Source organism: Anopheles aquasalis, chromosome Y, assembly GCF_943734665.1.
Source record: "Anopheles aquasalis chromosome Y, idAnoAquaMG_Q_19, whole genome shotgun sequence".
In the NCBI taxonomy this organism is placed as follows: Eukaryota; Metazoa; Arthropoda; class Insecta; order Diptera; family Culicidae; genus Anopheles; species Anopheles aquasalis.
Genome location: NC_064879.1, coordinates 4,684,354 through 4,711,313, shown reverse-complemented (window position 1 = coordinate 4,711,313; position 26,960 = coordinate 4,684,354). Strand labels below are relative to the sequence as shown.

General features: G+C 48.1%; 1 protein-coding gene across 1 annotated transcript in view; it reads right to left on the bottom strand.

Annotated features, from left to right (window-relative positions):
* Positions 1-26,960, bottom strand: part of LOC126580009 (carbonic anhydrase-related protein 10) — a 56,445-nt gene that overhangs the window by 28,975 nt on the left and 510 nt on the right. The window contains exon 2 of the mRNA XM_050243834.1: positions 2,757-3,519. Within this exon, the coding sequence (XP_050099791.1) occupies positions 2,757-2,910 (154 nt within the window). The 5' untranslated portion in view covers positions 2,911-3,519. The remainder of the gene's footprint in view (positions 1-2,756; positions 3,520-26,960) is intronic.

The following is a 26,960-nucleotide window of genomic DNA, read 5'->3' as shown; positions in this document are numbered from 1 at the left end:
CGCTCTCTTTTGATCCTAAACGAAATAACCCGAAAACCCGTGCTGATCGTTCGTGCTGACTCCTTTTCATCATTCCCTCGCTCTCTTCAACCCCTCCCCCCCCCCCCCCTCCCAAATACGCACACACATCTATGTGTCCTAAGGGGTAGAAAGGGGGAAGGGAATGCGAGAGGGAGGAAGCAATTTGGCGTGGCCTCGATGGATGGATGGGAACGGGAGAGATCCAAATTAAGAAACAACTTCCCGAGCACCAGCAGAGTGAGCAGCTGATGCTGCTGCTGCTGCTGCTGCTGCTGAAAGCTGAAAGCTGACGGCATGCTGTAAAGTGCGGTGGTACCACCACGATTTGGTGGTGCCCCCCGGAAAGGCAGGGAGCGTGGGAGTTGTTTTTTATCGTCTTTTTATCGTCGTCATGGTCGTCGTTCCGCTGTCACTAGTTCCCGGGGACAGGACAGGACAGGGCAAGGCAGGAGTTTGTCGCGTCCTGTCGCGGTGTGCGGAAGGAAGCATATTTTAACGTTCACATAACGCCACATATCGTCTCATTGCATGTCGTCATCGTCGTCGTCGCTTCCCTCTCTCTCTCTCTCTCTCTCTCCGCTTCTCCTTCGAGGAAGAACCATAAATGTTCGCAGAGAAGGGAAGGAGAAGGAGAAGGAGAAAGAGTTAGAGCAGGGTCGGTGGTACAAGTGGTACAAGGGCTGAATGGGTTTTGTATCACTCGTAATCTAGCATCTATCAAACCCCCCCCCCCCCCCCCCCCCCGTGGCAACGCGGCTCTGCAGCTGGCTGGCTGTGGAAGTGCTTTGCGCGAAAGATTCCTGGCGTGAAGCAACAGCAGCACCAGCCATATTGACCTGCGCAAAAGGCTAACAGGTTAATGAGATGCGATGTTGGATCGGGACTGCGCTCAATTATTACACCACTACAGTATTCCGTATTTACTGCATTCGAGTATGAGTATCTCAGTGTGAGCTACTCCACCACCACCACCACCTCTTTGATTGATTGCATTCGGTGATGTAGTATACTGTGTCCAAAAATAGTACCACATTGTGACATTCGATTTGCTTGGAAAGCTCCCGGATATAATGCACTTCAGCTACTTCTTCGCAGCCGCGTGACTCGGCTCCCTATTGTGTCAAAACGGTGGCCCCCCCGGGGGGGGGGGGGGGAGTTTTTTGAGCTTGTCGAATAGCCAGTAGCCACAAGCAGCCAAACCAAGCGAATATGGTGGTTTAGGAACGGTATAAATTGAGTTTTTGGCCACGAACGGTACCAGTCGAGTTCGGGCGCGTCTGAGGCCCGAAACACATTTATTAAAATGTAATTGATGAATTATCTGGCTATGCCTATATCGTCAGCAAGGTGTCTAGTTATCAACTGACGGTTTTCCAGCACCGATTTTGTGATTTGCTGGGCTTGAGCTTCGTCGTTGGACGTTGATGGTCGCCCTGGACAACGTACTTTGCCTTCAACACTTTCCTGACCATCCTGCAAGTCTTTTTACATTTCTTTTTAACATTTTGGCAGTTGGATTGGTCTGTTTCATGTGTTGGGGCGGTCTGATTTTAGTAACGATGAATCCATTACCTGACTGTTTTATAAAAATAAAAGTTAGATAGAGAGCGTCCAAGCTTCATTTTAAAATGCTTGAAACAGTTTTGGAATCAAGCGTGATTTCGTATATCGAACCACTAGAAGATAGCGTGAGATTGCCACGTTAAATTGCAGAATAAGATCCGGGGGAAAGCGATCGGCTAGTAGAGAAAAAGTGATCTAGACCGTTCGAGAACGAAGCCTGAATATTCGATACGAATTGAAAGTTATGATTTGAACTACGTATAACTTTTTAAAACAGGGCCTAGAATGCAATACTGATGAAAAAAGGAAAGTTTACGGAATTTCTCAAGTTAACGAACTAAAAGAAAAAATGAAACAGCAACGCTTCTCGTATCGCGGCACGCTGGTCACGACTTGTGTTCTTTGGTGAAAAGCTATTTGTTCTAGAGCAATGTTGTGGTGTCAAAAAAAAAAAAACTAAAGTGTGGCCCAGAAACATTAAGGATGTAACAGATAGCCAAAAGAATATCCTTAAATTTTCAAAATGCGACTAACTTGATCGTTTGACGGGGGCGTATTTGTACGCATGGCAAATTATCCCACCTTTTTCGTTATTGGAAAAGGCGTAAAAAATAACTTAACGTGTTATAAAATAAATAAATTTTAGAGACAGTGGTGAAGCTTAGCCGGGAAAGACTATATGGGGAGGAAAATTATGTCTTCCAGCAAGATGGTGCGCCCTCGGAGGGGCAAGTTTGGTTCAAAACTGGTGCAGGGACAATTTAACCAGACTTTTGAGCGAAGAATGACTAGGTCTGCCAGTTCACCAGTGCTTAACCCACTGGACTTTTACGTTGGGTTATACAATCATTGAAACTAAGCGAACATAAAATGCCTAGTTTGCTTTATCTTAAAGCAACAATTTCAACAAAAAAAACTAAGCCTGAAAACTAGCCTACGCAAGTCGTCCGTGCCACGTGCGATTTAATTGATTACTATAAAATTGCCATTAAAAAAAAAACGCTCTGATGAAAAAAAAAAATGGTCCACCCTTTATGAAAATATTCATGATTGAAGTTGGACACGGTGTAAAAGGTAGAACAGACCGGAGTCCGTCTTGAAGGCTGGTCCGTAGCGCGCGACAAGCTGTAAACAGACGACGTGCGACCCTCTTTAAATGTGTGAGAGCTTACCTGGTATCTGGAGCAACAACAGCAACACCGCGACCGCCGCCACGTTTCGACCGCTCAGCAACAGCAATCCACCACCGCTGCCGCTAGCACGCTGCTGCTGCTGCTGCTGCTGCTGCTGCTGGTGGTGGTCTTCACAGCCAGCTGCCTGGACCATGGCACCGGCAACTCCTTCTCCTTCCCTGCTTCCCTCTTCAGCCGGTTCCGGTAGCCCACTCACACCTCCCACTGCTCCGTCCTGCTAGCTCCACCAGCGACTACCGGCTGTACTACTGCTGATGCTGCTGATGCTGCTGCCAGAGGTTGATGTTGATGGTGTTTTTGGTGCTGCTGACGCTGTTGGCACGAATCGTTCCGCTGGCTGCTGCTGCTGCTGCTGCTACTGGGAGCCACCGGTTCCGGATGCATTACACTGGCGCACACACGGGGCTCGTGCGTCCAAGTGCAGCCGGTTACAGCGCGTGCCACCGCACCGCAACCACCACGCGCACCACACACAAACACACAGACAGGACTGGACCACCTGGACTGGACGCACACTTTGCACGCTGGAGTCGAGCTAGCGAGCGAGCGAGCGAGCGATCGCCGTTGCCTTTTGGTGGTTTGGTTGATTGCGTGGTACGACGGAGGCTGGGAAGGGTAGCGAAGGCCGGACCAGCGGTCCACACCGCTGACCAGAGGTTGCCGGCCAACTTCCTTCTTCTTCTTCTACTGCTTCTGCTTCTTTCTCGATGCTCTCTGTGATCCGTCTTCTCGTCCGACCTATCTGATTTGTGTAAGGGGGATGAAAAGGGGGATGAAAACAAAGTCAATTTCCATGTGATTACAATTAGCAGATGGCGATGATAATAAGGATGATGATGATGATGATAATGCAAGTTTGGTGTCCTGGTGGAATGGCACCGCAGCGGCACCTGTCACTCCTATCCTGTCGTCCCGCTTTGAGCGCTCTTCCACCCACCAGCCCCCCAATTCCCGACCCACTAAACTAGCATTATCCGTCCGTGGCCGTCCGACTGCCCACCTCTGAGCCAGTGTCTGCGAATGCGACTGCGACTGCGAAAACCTCGAAGGTAAACCGGATATAAAAAATTAAAAAAAAAAACAAAAAAAAAACTTCTACACACTCACATCCACAGTTTGGCGCCGCAGCTGCAGCCACGCGACTTTTGGGTTTTCGGGAAACTTCGTCCACCCAGCCTGGCCAGCCAGCCTGGCCAGCGCATCACGATCGCAGCAGTAGCTAAGCGAATGAAGATGCAGTTTGCGAATGCAGGGGGTCCGGGCGGTTGTGGAGGGATGCACTTATTGTTCAGGGACTGCCAGAAGGGACCACGGACGGGCCCGGTCAGCAGCCGTGGTTGCCCGGCTGTTATTAATGTTTTATGATGCTTTCATGCACCGATACCACCTCACCCAACCCTAAATCCCCCCCCCCCCCCGGCCTGGCGGCATTTCACTCTCTATAACCCCCCCCCCCTCCCTCCCCCTTCTCCCATGTTTTGGAACACCATTTGGTACGGTACGGTACGAACAGTGGGAATACTCTGGGCACCCAGCTTTGCTGAGCTAAACCAAACGAAAAGAAGAAGAAGAAGAAGAAGAAGAAGAAGCAGATAAAAGAGCGAACCCCACACTGCTGCCCTTTAATCTCCCTTGCTCTCTCTCTCTCTCTTATTCTCTCTCTCTCTCTCTTCACCCCCACACCCCTCTCTCTTCTCTCTCGGTGGCGCAGTGACAGAGGCCCCATGGAGTGGCCAGCATTGCATTGGTTAACGCGCGAGCGCTCATCGCAGCACCCACAGTTCAAACGTTGGCCGTGGCACAGGGCCACAGGGGGTTAGTGTGCCGAGCGTGCACACCCTGCACGCGTGCTAGTGAGCAAGTGGACCAGAAAAGTTGCGAATCGCGAGTAGGCAGCAGAAGGGTAGATTCAGACTCGCACGATGAGGGAATGGAGCGGGGGGAGCATCAGTGGCAGTGGTGGGTTTCAGTGAAGCGGAAACCACCACCGCGCAGCAGCAGGGAGTGTGTGGAAGGTGGAGAAGTTTTGGTGGTGGTGGTGGTGGTGGTGGCCGCACAAAATTTGGTGCCGAATAGTATTTTTCGGTTCCGATGGAGGCGCCTGGTACACACGTGTTTCGGCCAGTTTTGGCATGCCGCGATGCCGCTGTGAGTGCGTTGTGTTTGCAAACAAAGCAAACAAAAACAAACACGGATTCGTTCATTTATAATAGTTTTTTTTTTGTAAAATCAAATCAAGTAAGCTTTGTTTGGATGACTTTGGTACCGAAAAAGGTTATCAAAATAATGAACCAAAGACGAGTCGTTTAAGAAAATCTGTTTGAGATCATTTAGTAATGATAATACGTGTTTTGTTTGGTTTTCTGTTTGTTTGCTTGATTTTTGCAAACATAACGCACACACAACGACATCGACAAAACTAGCTGGAACGCGTGTGTACCAGGCCCCTCCATCGGAACCGAAAACACTATTTGGTACGTAAGAACTCCTTTATCTTTCCCTCCTTTTTTTAACACATATAATAACGGACGAGCCGTTTGTTAAGGATATCTCTCTCTCCTACCAGCCTTAAAAAAAATCAAGTTTCGAACACATTTAAAAACCCAAAAAAACTATGCACTTTGATAGAGACATAGCTCCAAAAAATCGGCGACCGAGTCGCATCAAATTTTTTATTGAAGGTTACGGTGGGTATGCTCTCACTGGAACACAGTGCAAATTGTGGTTTAAAAAATTTAAAAGTAGTGATATAAATGTGAGAACCACCAACCATCAAAAATGTTAGAAGCCACCAAATTAAGCCACATTTGGTAACAATTACGACTTGCGGCTAACCTCACCAGACTTGACTCTATCAGCTGAACATTCATTTGCATCGTTGGGACAGGCAATGGCTGAGCAGCGACTCCTTTTTAACGAAAATTTAATAAAAAGGATGGATTGTGAAAAAATTGGCGGTACAGATTGGCGGTTTTTATTGGGTAGGCATCCAAAACTTGCCCAAGATAGAGTTGAAAGGTGTATCGAACGATTGGCCATTACTTTGAAGAATAGCTTTTTCTCCATTTTCCAAGAAAAAGCATTTTTTTACGCAAATCAAAAAGGTCGGTTTCATCTGCATACACCTGGTAATTGATCAGGACCACTTTGGAACACTGTTTCCTGTGAGAGTTCCTGCAAACTTCTCGTGTTTTTTGCACGTATCCGTACACATCGGCACTTTCGAACAACAAAAAAAAACATTTCATTCATTCGAAATTTGTGCATTGGAAATAAAAAAAACATGCGAATCGAAACACACACCCGGGAAAAACGGAAAGCTCGTGCTTCAACTCCACTATTGCGTTACTGGCGCAGTTCAGTACGTACCTCACCACCACCACTACCAGGACAGGCCGGACCGGGGTATCAATTAGACCGTGAGCGGTGGGCACGAGAGGGGGACGTTTTAGCCACCGGAACCAGAAATCGAAACAAAACAATTATGTAGTTAACCAGGAGTTTTGCCCTGGCGGTCGGTAATGGCTTTCAACAGCCCTGAACCACCCCCCACCCCCGGTAACCGTCGGCCCAAACCCAGGGCCCAAATGCAAATTGTTGCATCAACCCCCTGTTCAACCCCTAGAAGTGGTCCTTTGCGGTGCGCGGCGCATCGCGTGTGATATCTGATCGTGCAGTTGTGCAAAAGGTTCAAAGCGAACGTCCTTCGGTAGCCAGTAACGCAGCGAGAGGAAGAGAGAGAGAGAGAGAGAGAGAGAGAGAGCGAGGAATCAAGCGTCTGTTTGTACAAGAATCCTTGTTCTTCGATGGTGTCACGTCGAAGAGACTACTTCGACCCCGGGGGGAGGGGGTAGGGGGCGGAGGGTACAATTTAGAGGAGGTGTGTGATCGAAGTCGCTCGCCAACGGTAATTACCATCGCACACGCTACCGGGAAAGGCCTGTAGCGCATCTTCCATCCCCTATCATCCCTTATCAGGGAATCGTACCAAGAGTGTTCGCTATTCGATTGTTTGTGAGCAGGAGGTATGTGTGGGTGAGCACGAGGATTAATAGCACCTTTCATTCCCAACCCCATTTTCTCTATCTCACCCACAAAAAAAAACCAACCCCAACCCCAACTCATCGTTCAATGACTTTGATGCAGCCACTGCCGTTTGTTCGTTCGTTCGTTCACTCGCTCGCCACGCGCGCTGCTTGCGGTTCAGCCAGCCGGAAATGGAAAAGTAAAATTGGCTAAGCCAAACAACTTACAGCGCACATTTTCCTCCCCCCCCCCCCCCCCCCACTCAGGCATCGCATCGCACCAAACCCAATCACCTCCTTCTCCTCCTATAAACCATTCGGTTTCTGACTGCAATCGCACAAGACCGTTCGGAGCCGCAAGTCAGCTGCTGCTGCTGCTTCGGTTCGTACAAACACACACGAACGACACGGACACTCCACACCGCCCACCGGGATTTCAAGTTCGGTTCCGGCCTTTTTTTTCCCTCCCATCCCCAGGAATGAAAGTTATTCGAACGGGAACGGGGGGTTTTTTTTTTTTTGGGAGAGGAACCCTCGAACGGGTAGGCAGACAATCGAGAAATGTATATTTATTCCCGTATAATTGCGATTTAGGTGGTGCACGGTCTCCGTACACTCATACACACATACGGGCACGCAGACACACATGCTGGCACGCAGACACACGGCAGCAGCAGGCAGTGAGCCGTGCGCGGCGCAGCGTGGCGTTCAGTCGATAAATTCTAAAGTGAGCATGATCCACCATCGCCTGGCCAGGACTGCTGCTGGAGGCGGTACTGAGGTAACCTTGGGCCTGTGGCCTGGCCTACACCACGGCAGCACGAGATAGTTTGTCCGGGGGCCGTGAAAACCGGGATTTCCTTCCCCAAAAAAGGGGTCCTGATGGCGTCATCACCATCATCATCATCGAGTCAGGCTGCTGCTGCTGCTCTCCAAGGGTGCAGCTCGTTGCCCGCGTGTTTGACGACGTGCACCTCCTCCTCCACCACCACTCCAGTTCGGGAACCGCGAGTTCCAACGGGGGGGAGAGAATTTAATAAACATAAATTACCGTCAAAACCCCCGGTGCACGGTGCATCTTACGTAGTGAGGCGGAGAGAGCCGGGAGTTTCTGCAGGCTCCATGTGGCAATGCGCCAGACCAGAGGTTGAGCTACTGTATCGCATGGCGGTGCTGGACGCTGCGTTTTGAAGGGGGACCTCGTCGTTCAAAGTGTTCGCTCGCTCAAAGTTGACAGACAGCTGGCAATGATCCCAAATCGTGCCACTCCACTCGTGCTCTCTCTCTCTCTCTCTCTCTCTCTCTCTCTCTCTCTCTCTCTCTCTCTTTATCCACCGTTTTGGGTGATGGAAAAATCCCAAAGAAAATGAGATTTTGCACACGCCACACACTCAAACAGGTGCAAGACGAACCCGAAGCCGAATAGTTTTAACCCCGTAACGTTAAGGGAGTGTGCTGTGTGTGTTCGTTCACACCGGGCCACTCCATTACACCGCTCTCAGGGGATGGGGGGGTGGGGTGGTGTACTGTTCTCTCATCAACAGCCTGCCTGCGGCTCAATTGCTCAAAACAACTCAATCTTCAAAGTATCGTTTCTGGAGGCAAGTGCAGAGAGAGAGAGAGCGAGAGAGAGAGAGAGAGAGAGAGAGAGAGAGAGAGAGAGAGAGAGAAGTGTGAGTGGCATCGCAAACACCCACGACGCGTTGATGATTAATGATGAAGGTGATCCACCACGGGGTGTTTGTGTGCAAAGTGCAAAGTGCAAGTGCTCCTTCTACCTCACGCGATCCGCTGAGCAATTCGAGTGCCGAGAACTCCTCTTCGTGCGAACCGTCTACGAGCCTCAGATTTTGACTGATGGCCGCTCCGAACCAGGACCGGGGGGGAGGGGGGGGGGGGGTACGAGATCGTTTTCCTTGGGTTTCCCTCCAGAAATACCATTTGCGAAGCGAAATGACGAACACCGACACCGACACCGACACCGACCGGAGCAGCTTTCTCCGCGGAGCGCCTCGGATGCTGCATAAATCGACAAACAACAGGGGCTCAAGATCAAGGCTAAGGATGGATAGTGAGGGATACATTTTTTGTTTTTTAGGTGAGTAGGCGCGGCAGCGAAACCCACACTACGAGCCCTATTTCAAGCGTCTAATTTCTTACAAAAACAAACCATCATTTTTAACAATTTTTCCTGACGTACCCATTGAATTTTATTTTTATATGTGAATGGCATATGAAACTGCAATTTTCGAAGAATATTTAGCTCTATTTTGGGCAAGATTTATTATAATCTCCTTCCATGGCGTCATGTTTAGAAAGGTGCATCTTCGAAAAGATACTTTTTACGGTGCCCATCGTAGCTACGTGATGGGGCATCAGAAAAACACAAATCGATATTCGTTAGAAAGATTATAAGTTTATCCAGGTAGCCCCGGAGAGTTTTTGTTGATATTCCAATTATTCGATTTTTGGCAGATTTTTAAAGTTGAAAAAGTGATGCTTTTTACGATTTTTGCCTAAGACACGGTTTTTAAAGATTTGCTTAAAAAAAAGTATCAGAAATTTTAATGATATCTCGACGGGACTACCTGGCAAAGAATGTACAGATTCTGTGTTAAAAATTTCAAATCGATCGGCCCAGTAGTTTTTACGATACGATGGGCACCGACTTTGAAAACGTTGCTTTTTTGGGAAACGCTCTTCAAAGTATCTTTCAAAAATCTGATTTTCAAAAATCTGTATCTTTGTCAATACTCTTGAAAGGTTCAGCATTCAGGAAAAAAATGTTAAAAACATGTGTCACCAAGCAAAATTAAAAACTGAAGTCCCCTTTTAAACCATATGATTGGATATAAAAAATCGGAGGCTAGATTTTGCACGCATTTGGGGGTTAAAAAGAACAGAAATACTGTTCAGTTCTACGATTCTCTACGTTCTTACAAATATTCGCAAAACACAGTACTTTAATTACAAACTGTTAAGCGACGTGTGACTCATGCATACATTTTTGCTTAATTAAAAGTAACCCTTTGTATTCATTTTATTTCGAACTTTTTGTAACGAAAAGAATAGAAATCTACACAATAATCAAAAAACATAGGTACCTTTTTGGCATCAAACAGCGAGCCTGTCATCGTAGACTGGGATCGGTGTGTCATGAGACGCTTGGAATACCGGACACCAGTCGGACAGGTGTCTCAAAAATGAGAAAAAACGCTTGGAATAGGGCCACTACGTCTGAGAAAGATTTTTGTGACAGCTTAATAAAAAAAAAAAAATGAGACGCAATCCTACAAAGAAAGGAAAATGTGAGAGAGCGCGGGCAATGCCGATCGGATGACGCGCATTTTGCGCTCTGACAAGCTGATTTCCGGCTGCTTGCAGCGGGAGTTGCTTCAATCAACGTAACGCGGTGCACCGGAGTGAGCGCAGAAACGCAAACACTCCCGCAAACCCCTCCCGTTCGCTTCCTGCTCCTGGGAGCTTGCTTCCAAACGAAGTTGAAGTCATATTTTCCGCACCGAACACTACGGAAACTATCCCCCGGGGGGGGGAAAGGGTGTTTGTGTACAATCAGACAATGTTCCGAAACGAATGATGATGATGATGATGATGATGCTGCAGCTGCTCATACTGCCGGGCGCAAATTCATTTTCCACAAACAAAATTGAGCGCGATATAGTAGCCACTGGTTAGCCTGAGTGTGTGTGGGGGGGGGGGGGGGGGGGGGCGGGGAGTGTGCCCGGGTTACGGGTTACCCGAAGGAGCTGCTCGTAAAACCATAATGCCCTAAAATGCATCATCAGCTGCACGGCACGGCACGGCACGGCACGTGAGACTGTGGCAATATCTCTTGGCATGAGTGTGAGTGTGGTTCAGGAACCCCCACACCCCCACCCCCTGTCCGCCCGGTACACTGCGTATCGGGGACTGAGAAGTCGTGCAGTGACGTGACGTGACGTGGCAGGGGGGTGGAGGGGGCCCAAACGAGTCAATAAACGGAACGGAATCCGCACAGACTAAACGAGTCCATCTGCCCCGTGTGGGGGGTGGTAGGGGGTGGGTCGACAAAACGTCAATAAATCGAGAGCCGGGGCGAATTGGCTGCATCATCGTCCCACGATGCCACCAATCATCTCCGTATGATAGTGCCCGTACGCACATGAAGCACCCGGGGTACCCCTTCATCCCCTTAACCACCCCCCAACCCCCTGACCACCCCCCATTTAGCACAGTCAATTGAAAGCGATCCGCACAACGCCGGGAGGCCGGGAACCTCAGGGAATCGCCATCCGTACCAATCATCTACTCTGGGCGCAGGAACGGCGTAGGCTCCGGACGGATTGCGAGACCCGGAAGGACCGGGGACTGACTCTGTTGTGCGCCCTTGGTAGTACGTCCTATGTCTCAGTAGTCGTCGTCGTCGTCGTCGTCGTCGTCTAGGTCATCGCGATGGCTTCGTGCAAATCAGATTAAGTTCCGATTAGTGAGAGAGAGAGAGAGAGAGAGAGTGAGAGAGAGAGAGAGAGAGAAAGAGAAACGCTCTGCTCAGAAACGCTCACCGGAAATCGTCAGCAGGCCAGCATCCCCCTGGCAAGACACACAAACAACAACGAACACTCCCCCACGGAAAACCCTCCCGGGAATGTGCCACTGTGCCACCATACTCGCAGTCCGCCGCCGCCATCACCACAGGCACGTCATGGAGGCGACGTAATTAAATGATCACCGTAAGCGTGTGGAGGGGGAGGAGGGCGGGGGGCGAATGCAACCACCCTCGATGCGCTGACATTCGCACTGGCCTGGCCTGCGCGTCTTTGTCCACTGCTTTGTCAGGTGCTGTATCGACTGCTGCTGCTGCTATCGATCAGTGATCGGCAAATTCGTCGGGGAAAAAAATCCTACGAGCACAAACATCTGTATGTCTGTGTCTGCAACAAGCACATTACCCATAGTCCCATCGCACCAGAACCCAGAACGGTCACGGGGACACTCCGTAAAGAAATCGAATTTTCTGAGAGCGAGAGAGGGGCAGGGAGGGGGGAGAGGGGTGGCGGGAACCACCGAAACCGCAGCGCCACAGTGACGAGTGCGACATCGCCAACCGCACCGTGTGCACCGTGGGATTCCGTGGATCAATATCGTGGATAATTGATTTGTACTGTTGTCGGCCTGGTGCTGGCGCTGGCCTGGTGGGCTCCTCAACGCACCGCAAACCGTCGCCAAAGTCGAAACGGTTAGACAGTGTTGCAGAAGTTCCGGTGAGTTTCCCCTTTTGTGCCGGGCGATCCCTCGCACCGGTAACCTTCCTCGGGGAAAGTCTGTTTTCCGGCACCGCAGTGCGCGAGTCAACGGTCTCCGTCCCGGGAATGGTGCGGGATTTTCGGGACGCGCGGGGACGGGCGGAGGGTCGAGAGACGAGTGGAAGAGCAGTCGATGACGTCACTTTGACTCGATGAAGTCGAAAAGCGAACATTTTTGACACAGTTTGTGTTATTACTTTCTTGAGAATATAAACCACGATTCCGGTTTCAAGGAAAGTACATAAAAACGAGTATGCTTTAGAAGACAGTTTGTGGAAAATTCCCGTTCCGGAGATGATTCGTTCACCGAGGGGCAACGTTCAAAGCGTCGGAATGAAGGATGAGGTCGCTTTTGGGTCACCTTCAAGGAAATGAAAGATTGATTTACATGCCTGATGCCATAAACTGAGACAAATTGAATTGAACCATCGACAAGAAATGGTCAGACTCAGTTTTAAAGTCGCAATAATTTCCTATTCCAGCAGGATATCGCTGGACGCGCGTACATCTTTGTGTGCTCGCCAAAAATGAAAGAAAGTACCTCACTGAAGACATTGAATGCACTCAGAACAAAGCCCTTTGCATTGCACTGCCATTTGTTTTGAATTTTGCGGAGCCCCTTGTATGGTAATGCATTTGATATGAAGATGACAATTATGAAACCCGAAAAATCGTCCAGATTTTTAGGAGATAAATTCCAAAAGATAGTCGGTTATGGGAACCAATTCTGTAGATGCCAGAAAGAAGACAAAAACGATCAGAGAACAAAATGAAATTGTATACCACTGAGTAATCTTCGTTCGAAGTATTTTAAGTTATTTTATTGCTAATTACAAGAAACGCAATTACCGAGTGTATGCATAACAAAACGACCATTTTGTTTTGCGAAAAACAAAAGAACGCCTATGCATAGACAATCATTTATTCGCCAAAGTAATGGCCAATCGTTAGCTACTGATTTTAACTCTATCTTAGGCAGTTTTTGGATGCCTAACCAATAAAGCCGCCAATCTGTACCATTTTTTTTTTCAAAATCCATCCATTTTTTCAAACATTTCGTAAAAAGGGAAGCGCTGCTCGGCCACATTACCTGTCCCCCAGCGATGCAAATAAATGTTCAGCTAATAGAGTCAAGTCTGGTGCATTCGCCACAAGTGGTAATTGTTACCAGTTAGGGCTTTGCACCGTGTCCTTGGTCGATATTGCACGCGGTGGCGGAGCGCTTTTAACGAACAAAATAGGTCAATTTTGTCGTTTCTTGTTATTTTGGGTGAACTTTTCACAAGTCTTGGTCAAGATATGGTTATTTGTTGCTTGTAACGATCATTAGTAACCCTTTTTGGCCAATGAGGCGTGCAATTTGATCACTTTCAACCATTTCACTGCTTGCTTGTTGTGACATCAATATCACTTCTTTTTAAATTTTTAAACCACACTTTGCGCTATGTTGCGTGTTAAATGCGTGTTAAAATCGTGTTAAATAAATTTCAGAAAAAATGCACACCGATTATGTTGTACGGATGCCTTAATGAACAAAATCAAACACTTGATCAGACTTAACAGCTCCATTTGGTGCAGATATTGCATTAGAACGTCAAGGTCAGTTCGTTTTTTGGTACATAATAACTCCTTTTCCTTCCCAGCACTCCTCTACAAGAGAGTTTTAAGTTTCTGGCACGTTTAATGGGTTATTTAGCAAATTTAGATTTCTCCTACAAACCCGTTGAACAATGTTTTTTTTGATAGAGATGGAGACATGAGTTTTGTTTATTTGTGTACATTTTTATAGAGAAAGAGAGAGATAGAGAGAGAGAGAGAGAGAGAGAGAGAGAGAGAGAGAGAAAAAGGGCGAGAGAAACACCCATTCCAAAGAAACTCCACGAGCGGTGGCGAGCGGTTACCAAAGCAAACTTTCTCGCAATTAGTATCAATGGCTCGGCTGATGAGGCACCGATAGGTTGGTTTGACGTGAGCGTTTGACGTGGCGCGACTTGGCGAGTGTTCCCTCGGTCCGAAACGGAGGTCGAATTGACTTCTGTTATGTTCTGTTCGTTCGTTCGTTCGTTCGTTGGGCTCGTTGGACAGCAGCATCAGCAGCGCGAAGCAATGCAAGTCAGCAAAGTCGGAATCATCGAAGAGCCGAGCAGAATGCAGCTCCAGCAACAGCACCAAGCACACCAACAGACAGTGGGGTGAACGAAAAGGGTGCAAACAGCAGGAAATTGGCACCGTGGAGGGTGAGTGATAGTGGGTGGGCTCCTCACGGTGGTAGAAATGGTCCTGGGCTGCTCCATTGCCATTCCATAGCGCGAGCAGTAGTAGCAGTAGTTGGTTGCTTCGTTACCCCCCTTTGCTCTCCCCCACACTCCACCCCTCTCAAACAACTCTCATTCTCCATTACTATATTTTCCGTTTATTTAGACACACATACACACACGCCGGCCAAAGGACCAGTTCTCGGTGGTGCTCTGGAGTAACTAGTTTGGCAACGGCGCAGATGGCCACTGGGCGAAACGGGCGATCGCCGTACCGCCGAAGCGAACGAACAGGGAAACCCTTGGACTACAAAATCGAACAGGGCAACACTCCCGTGGGTCCCGGTCCTTTTGTTTTTCCTACCTCCACCAGCAGTCCTCCAAACAGCCAACAGGCAACAAGCCACAGGACCTGCGGCCACGGAACACGGCGCGCCGGTGCTTGGCGAAGCAAAGATTTAGTGAACCTTTTATCTGATTAAGTAGCCGCTTGGGGGGGGGGAGGTGAAGCAAAAGAAGAAGAAGAAGAAGGATGGTGGTGCCTTGACTTCCTGACCTTTTCACCTCCCCCAGGCGCAACCTGTGTGGTGGAGGTGGAGGCGACCACCACCTAGAGCGCAAGGTGATGAAACCATCGAGCGCGATAGCAGGACGACGACGATGACGATGGTGCTGCCACGGTGTCCACGGGTTGGGTTGGGCTGGGTGGGTGTAATGAAAATGTAGCAAACCTCCCACACTTGCCATTTCTATGGCGCCCCCCCCCCCCTCTATGGCCTATGCGGGGCAGGAATTTTGCGGAACGCATCCGCGGTCTTCAGGAGAGACCGTGGCCACGTGAAGCCTAAGCGAAGTTGCAAGGTTACTGACAAGATGTGTTACCGATTCAAAACACCATAATTGTTTTGTGTTACCGGGGGGGGGGGGGGGGGGGGGGGGTTCGGTATTTAATTTTGTTTTGTGACACATGCTTTTAACATTTTTCCCTAATAGCTGATCCTTTCAAGAACATTGTGTAAAAGTTTTGGATCAATCGAGGAAAAACTGACAAAGATACAGAATTTTGAAAATCAGATTTTTGAACGATACTTTGGAGAGCGTTTCCCGAAAAACGCAACGTTTTCAAAGTCGGTGCCCATCGTATCGTAGCAACTACCCCACCGATCGATTTGAAATTTTTAACACATAATCTGTACACTTTTTGCAAGGTAATTTCGTCGAGATATCATTAAAATTGTCGATACTTTTTTTCAAACAAATCTTTGAAAACCGTGTCTGTAGGCAAAAATCGAAAAAAGCTTCACTTTTTCAACTTCAAAAATCTGCCAAAAATCGGAAAATATCAATATCAACAAAAACTCTCCGGGGCTACCTAGATAAACTTACAATCTTTCTAACGAATATCGATTTGTATATTTCAAATGACCCGTTATGCCGCTACGATGGGCACCGTAAAAAGTACCTTTGCGACGACACGCCTACCAACATTTGATGCCATGGATTAACCTTTCAATGAATGTTGCTCAAAACAATTCCAAATATTCTTCTAAAGTTGTAGTTTTATATGCCATTTACTTGAAAAAATAAAGTTAATCAAAAGCAGCTTCCGAAACATATTCTCGATAATCTGTCGCTTTCACTTTGACTCTAGGATCGAGAAACACAATTGGAGAGCGCCCATCAGGCAGAAATTCAAGTATGTAACCTTCGGTCAAGTAAACACGATCGGTTTGAGAGCTTATGGACTGATTAATAAGCAAGAAAATTCTCATCGGAGCACACGGAGTTTAAAAATGCGCCACGTTCGTGCAAGCGCTACAACTCCTTTACTCGTTCACCACCGATCTTTTTTTATTGCTGCGGTGTAGGATCGTGTGCTTTTCGGAAGTTGTAAGGCCTAACCCTGGACTCATTTTTCATAATGCAACGATCGAACGAAATTTTCATATCTTGCTGCGACCTTTTTTCTGGACTGCGACGCGGATTTCGTTGCATGCTGGCCTTTACCTTCCAAATCCTTTTCTGGCGATGTTGCGGCTTGTTTTTAGTCCACTTCCATGGTGTCTTTCTGTTGTCTCTGCACCAGTTTACCGATTGATGGTGCGATACAAAAACATTTAATTCATTTTAAGGTGATTGAGCTGACAAATAATAGTGATGAATTTACTCCAGTTCACCCTGTAGAAACTGTGACAGATTTAGATCAGATCTGTGTTTTCTATTTGGAAGAGTGATCTGTTTACTGCTAAATTTGTGGTTTGTTTTTTTTTTAGAATATTGAAATGGATTCGTGTAGAAAATGAATTACGATGTTACATCTTCAAAACCTAACCAAACATCAGATAAGAATCAAGCTATCGCATCTGAATTTGTCCAGAATATTCGTGCACAGGACCATCAAACGATTCAAACGATAGTGGTACGGTTATCCCTGAAACGTAAAACCGAGGAAAACACGGACTGTACGCACTCGAGCGATAGTTAAGGCGGTGAAGGAGCTTCTATGACGAAATCAGGACCGCTCGGCAAATCGGCAACGGCGTGTGATATGAAAATGAGTCACACCTGTATGCAAAAATTATTAAAAGAACCTTGGATGTAGATCGCGGCTGCTCCTGTAGAGGCATGGCTGCTCACAACATATTTTTTCCAGACGAATAAAGGTCTCTTTTGGAGGCAACGTTGAATAAGAAAAATGATCGTGTCTATGGCATAAGTCTCTGTGATATACCAGCCAGTAAAAAAGCAGTCGAGAGGCACCAAGTATCGCGTTCAAGATTAATTTGATTCCTTGTGCGAAGATACTAACCGGAGAATATGATTTTTGCTTCTAATAGGGTTCAGCACTAGCACATAAGGAATTGATTGTGCAGCCACGATGTGCGGAAAATTTGCCATGTTTTATAAGCTCATCGAAATGGCCCGCAGCGTCTCCAGATTTGAAACCACTGGCCTTCAGCATACATGGGGATACACTGCTAGGAAAACTAGGAAACATAATTCATACGAGTTTGGACTCTTCTAAAAATCATTTGGTTAAGATATGGGATAAAATGCCGAACGAAGTCGCGCGTGCCATGGTTTCCGAAACACAAAGGCGAAAGATTTCAATTCAACTTATTAAAGAATAAGATTAGAATTGTAACAGGTTATTAAAACACCCAGCAGGGCGAAATAAAATCTATTCTTAATTCTGTGACACAGTTCAGGTGAATCACTTCGAGACGTTGCCACCCTTGCACAGTTGTGGGCAAGCGATCGCTTGCAATGGCTTCAATTTACGTTGTTGTGTTCTCATTTCACAATGAAAAGTTTGTATAAATTCCACACGAAAGCCGATAGAACGGCAAGAACGGATTTAAGTAGCGGTAACGAAGAGTTTAAAGATGAAATTTCCAATTCGTGGGCAAGGTGCGGAACCAGCTGTCCAGCTGTCCGGGGAGAACAAAACTCATTGAAAAAATCGTAACATCATCATAGCTAGAGCTGTGGATCAATTACAAAAAAAAACCGAACGAACGTTGCGCCAGACACACGCTGGAGGGCCACAAGCAAGCAAGGATGTGTTAATGTCTGCTGACGGTGTATGTGTGTGGTGTGTGTTTTCGTTTCACACTGCGCTCGAGAGCTGTGAGCTCGGAGCTGACCATTCCCACCTGCCAGCCAGCTGAAAGATGGCGTATAAAAGGTTGTCGGACCCCCCCCCCCCCCCCCCCCCCCCCCCGGGGGGAGCCGGAATACATCGGATGTCGGATGATAAGGTCACAGAGCTCCCTTGACAGCGAGAAAGCTGCAAAGCAACGGCCGCCTGGCACAACGCAGCGGAGATTGATCACTGTCACAAAAGGGCCACGAAGCAAACGATGGGTGGGTGCGAAGCAACAGCGGCCAAACACTGCACCGGCCACTGCACCGCTCTCCCGGAAGGTGTACCGGAAGTTACCGGGCATGTCAAGGGTGTTCGGATTCACGACCGGGCGCGTACCTGTGACCTGTACACATCACGAACCACCGTGCTATCGCTCCTATCCCGTGTGCGATCGAACCAAACTGGTCGAGCTTCTGGTTCCGTTCAAGGTTCAGTTAGCGGGCAAACCAAATCCCGTACTCATCGCTGGAAGTTGTTCTCCCGCAACTGAACCGTTCCCGTGCGTTCTCGCAGTTGAGTTGATGAATGGAAACGAACGTGACAGCCTTCTCTCGCAAGATTTGCCCACACCACGATGCCACACCACGATTGACCTAATCTCCTGCTAACCCTGACCCTGTGCGTGAAGAGAAGAGCGAAGCCAATTGACTCCTTATTACAGGTTTTGCCCCCCCACCACTGGACTGGAGGCGAACGGGACAAGGGAGAGTTTGTTCCAGCTCCTTCGCCTTTCGTCCGTTCCGAGCGAATGCTGGTGAGCGATTAGCTGCACCAGCTGCACCAGCAAGCAGTTGGGTAATTTCTGGCCAAAAAAAATGAATCATTTTTGACGATTTGTTTTGTTTCGTAACCATTCCGCTTTATTTATTTTAAGTGAATGGCATATTAAACTGCAACCTTTGGAAGCATATTTAGCTCGTTTTTGGGGAAGATTTGTATAAACAACTTCCTCGATGGCAACAAAAATGTCTGAAGGTGCGTCTGCGAAAAGAAACTATTTTACGGTGGAGGCTGCGTGATGGGCCATCAGAAAAATACAAATCAATATTCTTTTGAAAACTTATAAGATTATCCATGGTAGCCCCGCCGAGGTTTTGTTGAATTTCCCTTCTTTTCTTTTCGATGTTTGGCAGATTTTTTAAGTTTGAAAAAGTGATTTATTAAAAACTTCACCCCCTGGAATCAAAATTTAGGAAGGGCGTGTTTTCCAGTAGGTACTTTTTCCACCGGTGCCCATCGTATCGAATCTGCGCGATGTGATCAGCAGAAATATGCTAATCAACATTATGCTTTGTTTTTAGTTTTGTATGTTTATCGCGTTAGTCCGTTTATGTTTTTTGTGGAATTTCTAATTTTTCGATTTTTGGTAGAATGTTTGAAGCTGGAAAACATGAGGCTTTTTACGATATGGATTGCAAAAGAAACGAGTTTTAAATAATTGTTCCAACAAATAAATATGAAAACTCGATGGCGCATCCTGGAAACTAGCGTAAAGTAGTAGTATTATTTATAAGCAGTAGTTTTTAGGCAACTGCATGGGTACCGACTTCGAAAACGTTGGTTTTGGGGAAACGTGTTTTTAAAACGCGTTTTAAAGTAGCGAGCATTGCATTCAACCATGTATGAAGTGCGGATGTTCAAAAATCACTATCTTTGATAGCTTTGCTTCGATTGATCCAGAAATTTTACACAATGTTCTTAATAGGATCAGCTTTCAGGGAAAAATGCCTAGCCTTCGATGACTTTCAAACATAATTTTAATGATTGATTTTTACTGTTTCATTTCCCTGCCCCATTCCCTCTGCCCCCTTCTAAATGCATGTATGTACGTTCTCGCACATATTCGTGTAGATTTGCTTGTCAGAAACATAGAAATGAGTGGGTTTTTTTTACCACATCGTAACTTTAAGGGTACTTCTACGCGAATTTCCGCGCTGAATGGATGAGATATGGATGGCAAGGATGTGCAAAATGAAGAAGAAAGAAGGGGGGAGAGGGGTAGGGGCAGAGATTTCAAAATTGCATCCCCCCTGTTCCGCCGGTTGGCAGCCGCTACGCGAAAGTGCCGGTTGACTGTGAGTGCGCTAGTTGAGGCAAAAAGGAAAAAAGAAAAAAAAAGAAACGAATAATGATGGACAAGCTGGATGATGTACCTGGTCTGTTCAGGGAGATCCGGCACCGGCACCAGTACCGCTAGCACTGGCAACGCATGAGCCGCACTTCTAATCCGCTTACGAATCTAAACATGGCAAGGCAAGCACTGGCCCAGCTGCCCCAGGATGCGCCGGATGCATTCGAATTCAGGCAACCTTCCCTCATCATCACCTCCATCGGTGCAGGAAAATGGACGCAAAATGGAAATGGAGTTCGGACGCACGGCACGGACCTCCGCTGCCGCAATCGCTGCAGCCGGCCGAGCAAGCGAGCGCGTCTGGCCCCTTGTATATGGTGCCAGCACCCAGCCAACCCGTCCGGGCAGCTGCAAATCCAGCGGAACCAAATCCGGAGCGAGTTCGCAAGATGGTTCGCAAAATGGCTCGGGAACAACGGAATCGATTGCGTTCGAGAGGGGCATCGCGCGCCCTTCAGCTGCCGTGTTCTAGTCTTTAGGGTGGATTTTGGGGGGGGGGGGAGGAGGGGGATTTGTTGAAGGCAGGCTCCGTCCATTAGACTACCGGGGCACCAGATCCCTACGCCGCCAATCAAGCCGCCAGTTCATGCCACATTTGTTCCACATGTACAGCTCGCATTAAACCTCGCTCGTTCGCTCGCTGCCGCTCGTCCGCTCGCTGCCGTTCACTCCGGCTACTCCGACTGCTAGTGACAGCTCCACCACAGCCACCAGTCGATAGTCTGGGATAGACGGGCCTGGCACCAGGTGCCAATGACAAAGCTACAAATATGTTTCCATCCTCTTTTTCTCTCTCTCTTCTTTTTCTCTCTCTCTTCTCTCTCTCTTCTCTCTCTCTCTCTCTCTCTCTCTCTCTCTCTTTCTCTCTCCCTTTTCTCTTGTCATTGTCGTAAACATACGTTGCCAATAATATCAGGCCGCCCTCATCCTGCCTTGTCTCTCTCAAAAAAAAAAAAAAAAATTATCCACTCCAAAAACCCAGCAGCACCCCTGTGCAGTTGCCACCCTCGCCCTTCATCACTGGAAGCCTGCCAGCCTGGGCCCCTATAGGACGCCGGGCCCCCGGGAAAGGCGGGAAGGGCCGGCGTGTGTCAAGAGTGAAACATCAGAGCGATTGCGGGGCTTGGCGCGAAATTGGCTCGAGCACGAGGCGTACGCTACCCATGGGGGTGGCGGAAAGTTTGTGCCAGGGACGAGGGAAGGGCGCTGGGCGAGGGTGAAACGAGCGCCAGCTTATACATACAGATTATTGAATTAAAGTTGAGATGAAGGCGACAAGCTAAGGGGAAGTAGCGATCGGAGCGATTTCCTGCCCATAAAAGCTCCTTCGTCTTTCCTCTCTGTTTTGGTGTTTGCTGCGTGTCCTCTGCGTATTACGCAAGCGGAGCACAGGTAAGGCAGAAACCGATACCACCACGGACGGCTTCCGTTCGTCGTTGTCGAACTGGTGACGGGCGCCTGGTGGCCAACCACCGTTAAGACGAACCTTCAAGGCAAGAGGCAAGGACCTACTCACAAAAGACCACCACCACCCACAATCGGGGGGGTTCTTGAAATCCGTTAGTTTCGCGATTCGCGACCAGATGGTTCCCCCCCCCCCCACCCAGGAAAAGAACGCCAGTGCCGCTCCCGGAAGCGAAATCCAGGATTAGGGAAAGGAAAATGGCTGCCAACTGGGCTGCGTGACACCACTCGTTCGCTACGTCAGGGCTACTGATCGTGGCCACCACTCGCCGACCAACAACAATGACCACCAACCGTGTGCTGCGCGGGAAACGGGAACTTTTCTTCTTTCCCTCCCCCCCCTTCCTTTCCGACACTTTTTTGTGATGGGGAGGGGAAGGGGTTTTTTTTCTGTACACCAAAATAAGGGGGGGGGGGGCACCATCAGACCAAAAGTTTTCTTCCAAACGCCAAAGACAACGGCGAACCGAACCAGATCGGCCCAGTGGCTGGCGGTACAGTTCGCGCACTGTGTAACAGATTGGCCAACGGATTGGGCCACGGGCCCGGGATTACACCTGTGGTGGAGCTGGCACAACTTTTGGGCGGAAGCGGGAAACGGGTGGTGGCTGACCGGTCCCGCTGCCCGCTGTGGTTTATTATTAGCAAAGCAACGAGAGCATTTACGGTTTCGCGAACGCGGTCGTCGCCTAGGACCTTGGGCGACGCATTGCTTAGCTCCGTCGCTTCATCCTTCTATGGAGGAGGAGAAGCAAGAGGAACAAGTAAATTGGGAAAAAAGGGAGGCTAGTGGTTCTAGCTGGTCAGGGTAAAAAGGCAAACATTTCTACATCTCTAGCGAATTGCATTCTATCAGCGATTGTGTAAGAGAATTTCAAATGGCTAAATAACCCATTAACGGGGGGACTTCGGTAACTTCGGGTCTAAAAAAGGCCCGTTTTTAACGATTTTTTGTGACGTTACCATTCAACTGTATTTTTTCAAGTAAATGACATAATAATCTACTACTTTTGAAGAATATTTGGTATTGTTTTGAGCAACATTCACTGAAAAATGAATCCATGCCAACAAATTTAGGCAGTCGTGACTTCCCATCGTAGCTGCTAAGTTTATCTAAGAAGTCCCGTTAAGTTTTTGTTGATATTCCATTTTATCGGTTTTCGGCAGATTTTTGAAGTTGAAAAAGTGATGCTTTTCGCGATTCTGCCATAAAAAACGAACTTTACAGATTTGTATAAAAAAAAGTATCAACAATTTTCATGAAAACGCGACAGGGCTACTTGGCAAAAAGTGTACAAATTAGGTGTTAAAAATATCAAATCGATCGGTCCAGTAGTTTTTGCGGTACGAGGGCCACCGACTTTGAAAACCGTTGCTTTTGGGGAATCGCTCTTCAAAGTAGCGAGCTGCATGGAGTCTTGTATGAAACGCGGATTTTAAAAACTCTGTATCTTTGTCAGTTTTTCCTCAATTAATCCAAAACATTCACACAATACTCTTGAAAGGATCAGCTTTCAGGGAAAAATGTTAAAAACATGTGACACAAATAAAAATTAAATACCGAAGTCCCCCCTTAAGTGTGCCAGAAGCTTTAAACTATCTTGAAAAGGGGTTGGGGGGAAAGAAATGGAGTCATTACGTACCAAATACATCCCTTTTACCGCCTCCATCACCAAGATAATTAAAATATTCAACCCCTGATTGTATGCGATTTTTAACTGATAAAAATATTTGTTTTTTTTTAACCCCGCTGGCTACAAATCAGAGCTGATCTCCCGAATTTCCCTTCGAAGTTTCTGAACTTTTGAATTTCCCGTAATTCAGTTTCGTTCTGGCAAGTGCCAATGCGTGCGTTTAAATGTGTTAACCTCCCCCCGCAACCACCTCGTCCCCCACGACGAGACTAGACGAGCATCCTGGTGGCCCCTGTCCTTGCACTAGGCATTTCATTTTTTTCCCACATTTTTATCCAAGGAAGGATGATGCGGGAATGTAATGGAGGTTTGTTTGTTATTTTTCTTCTTCTCAATTTCCCACTTTAGAGGCCCACGACTTTCGAGCACGCACGGTAACTGGACGCAACCAAAAGCCAGCCTCAGGAAGTACAAGTAGTAATTTCCTCTTTCTTCTTCTGCTGCTGCGATCTGGTGCTCCCTGATTGTCCTACCATTGTGACACGGCGGGGGGCAAACGCTCGCGTCGATTGCGCTACAGCCAGAATGGGACTTTTCTGGTTTCTACCATTCCCGGGATTGCAACCGGGATTGCACGGACGGCAGTCGCGTGCCGATGGTTTTGTTCGGAGGAAAGAAAGTCGGAGTAGTACGCTCAGCTTGAATACAATCTGCTCTTAACCGGGGGGGGGGGGGGGGGGCTTCGGTAATTTCTGGCCACAAAAAATGAATCATTTTTGACGATTTTTTGTGACGTAACCATTCATCTTTTTTATTTCAAGTGAATGGCAAGTGAAACTACAAGTTTCGAAGCATATTTAGCACTATTTCGGGGGAAGATTGATGGAAAACTTCATCCATGGTATCAAATTGATGAAGGTGCGTCTGCGAAAAGATACTTTTTCCTCCGGTGCCCATCGTAGCTTCGTGATGGATCATCAGAAAAATACAAATCAATATTCTTTTAGTCGAGTTTTTGTTGAATTTCCTATTTTTAGATGTTTGACAGATTTTTGAAATGTAGAAAGTGATGCCTTTTACGATTTTCCCTTAAAAAAACGAGGTTTACTTAATTATTTACAAAAAAGTATCATTTTTTATGAAAACTCGACGGGACTACCTGGCAACGAGTGTACAGATTATGTGTTGAAACTTGCTAATCACTCGGTGCTGTAGTTTTTGCGGTACTGGATGGGTACCGACTATGAAAACGTTGGTTTTTTGGGAAACGCTCTTCAAAGTACCGAGCTGCATGAATCCGGGTATGAAACGCAGATTTTCAACAATCTATAACTTTGTCAGCTTTGCTTCGATTGATCCCGAATTAAAATTTTCAATTTTTAAAATATGTATCACAAGAAAAAAGTTTAAAACTCTCCAAGTTCTCCAGAATTAGCCGAAGAACCTTTGCCTTCCGAGGAACGTTCCGTAGTCCAAAGATTCCATTCCATTCCAGTCCCATTTCGGGGGTGCCCCCTGCTGATTCTTCTTACAGCCGCTCGAGAGTGCTTTTCCCTTAGCCCTTCCCGACGCTGACGAGAGCAAACGACAGTTTAATTGAACTCGCCGTCGCACACTCGGTTGCCGGATGTGTGATGCCGGATGGTACGAATTCTCGATCGTCGGATTTATGATTATTCGCCGACTGGTTTCCCCCTTTTTCTATCCCTCCCCCTCTCTCTCCCTCTGGCTGAGGATGTTTGGTTTTAATTTAACCCACCACTCGGCCCACCGTTTCCCTCCCTCCCCGACGACCTCTTTGAAAGGTCAGCTGACATAGCTTCAGATGGTGGGGAAGGGGGGAGTGATTATCGGTGCCCTGGATCGCCCGCCCTGGAGTCAGCAGACACACAGGGGGGGGGGGGCTTAGGGCCCCGGGAATCTTCATCGAAAGCCTATCAATCTACCGCGGCGTGGTCGCGGCCACCAAATGTACCCGCAACCTCCCCCCCCCCCCTCCCTCCCTCTTTTGTGTCACCCTTGTTCCGACAGTGGTGGTGGTGGTGCTGGATCGGATCGCAAGATTTGCAATTTTAATGAATGGCTTCTCGGTTTCTACGCCAGCCAGCCAGCCAGCCAGCCAGCCAGCAGCGGACACGACAGCCAGACAGACCAGTAGTGATGGAGAGCCGAGAAAGGGAGGGCACACATACACACATACACAACCACGCACATACGGCCGGCACACATGACAAAAAAAAAGTGAATGAAAAACGTGGAATGGGACAGCGCACACGTTCGTTCTCGCTGTTCGTTCCTGCAGTTGGCCGGTTGGGCTGGACAGTTGGTTGACGGACGAACCGCACCTACCCTTTCCTATCCTGCCTAATATGTGTGGAACTTTGCGCGCACTGCAGGGAACGAATTCATTACCGGGAATGACGGACGGATGCGATTCGATTTTGATTTTGATTTTTCACTTTGTGCAGGGGGCGCTACTGCTTTACAAAAAAAAAAAAAAAACGTATGCGTAGAATTCCGGGGGAGGGGGTGGGGGGTTCTGCATTTTAAACGCAAACGCGTACGATCGCGCCTCGCGTTCCCTTTACGCGGTTTAATGCGTAATGCGCAGGGGATGGATTCACCCTTCGGAAGCAACCCTTGGAGAAGAGATCTACCCCCTGGAAACGAAGGGAAATGTGACCGGCTTTGGGGACTAATTGGCCGCAGATGCATGCGGCATGGGGTGCTTTTTTGGCCAAACGCACCAGGGCGAAGTTCCCGAGCCCAAGTCAACCGGATGCCAAATGGATTTAATGGACCCCGGTTGGGCTGGGCACCCATCATCAGCATCATTAGCATCACGGACACACGGTTCCCGGACACGTTGCTCTTGGCAAAGCTCCAAAGATGACCAATCGGCCGCAACCGAATGGAAGACCGTGATCGTGAGCTGTGGAAGCCAAATCGGCAATATTCAAACGGATGACGGAACGGGAACATCACAACACACACGCGCGCGCTATATACGGATTCGCCCAACTCCAAGCCGAGACTGGGCCTTCACCACATGGGGCCACCGATTCTCGCTTTTCGCTTGGCCCTGACCGACGGCAAGTGTGACAGTTTGACAGATTTCCCAAAGGGCTTCCCAAGGGTGCAGCGTGCAATCTCGATCACTTTCCACAGCGAGCAGCGATCGATCGATCGATCGATCGATCGAGCGACTGACTGACGAGGCGACCAAAAAAAAAACCGCACCTCGCCTGCCTAAGTTCACTTTCTGGCACTTGCCTTCTGTCCGTCGTTTAAATCATTCACTCCGTCGGTCGCGCACCTCGTCGTGAGCGGAGCGCGTTACGCGAGCGACGGCCAACAGATCGGACGCTTGGACGGTCTGCAATCCCACCTGCCACTGGCACCAACTAGCCTAATGAGCTCCAAGCAGCTGAGCATCGATGACGTCGCATCGCTACAAAGCCATTCCTGCAATTCCCGGGGAATGCACGTTCGATGCACCATTTTTATTTTTTTTTGTCAGTTTTTAGCACGAAAACCGTGCTGCAGCACCGTGCACTCGAAACATGGGAGCCTTTGGAGTTTTTTTTGTAGGTTTTTTTTTTACTGCTGATCAAGCGATGAAGATTTTTAGACGCACTTTACGCCACCTTTAACACCACAGAAGCTGATCTTGTGCACACAAACACGCACGCACGCACGCACGCACGCAGTGCTCGATGGAG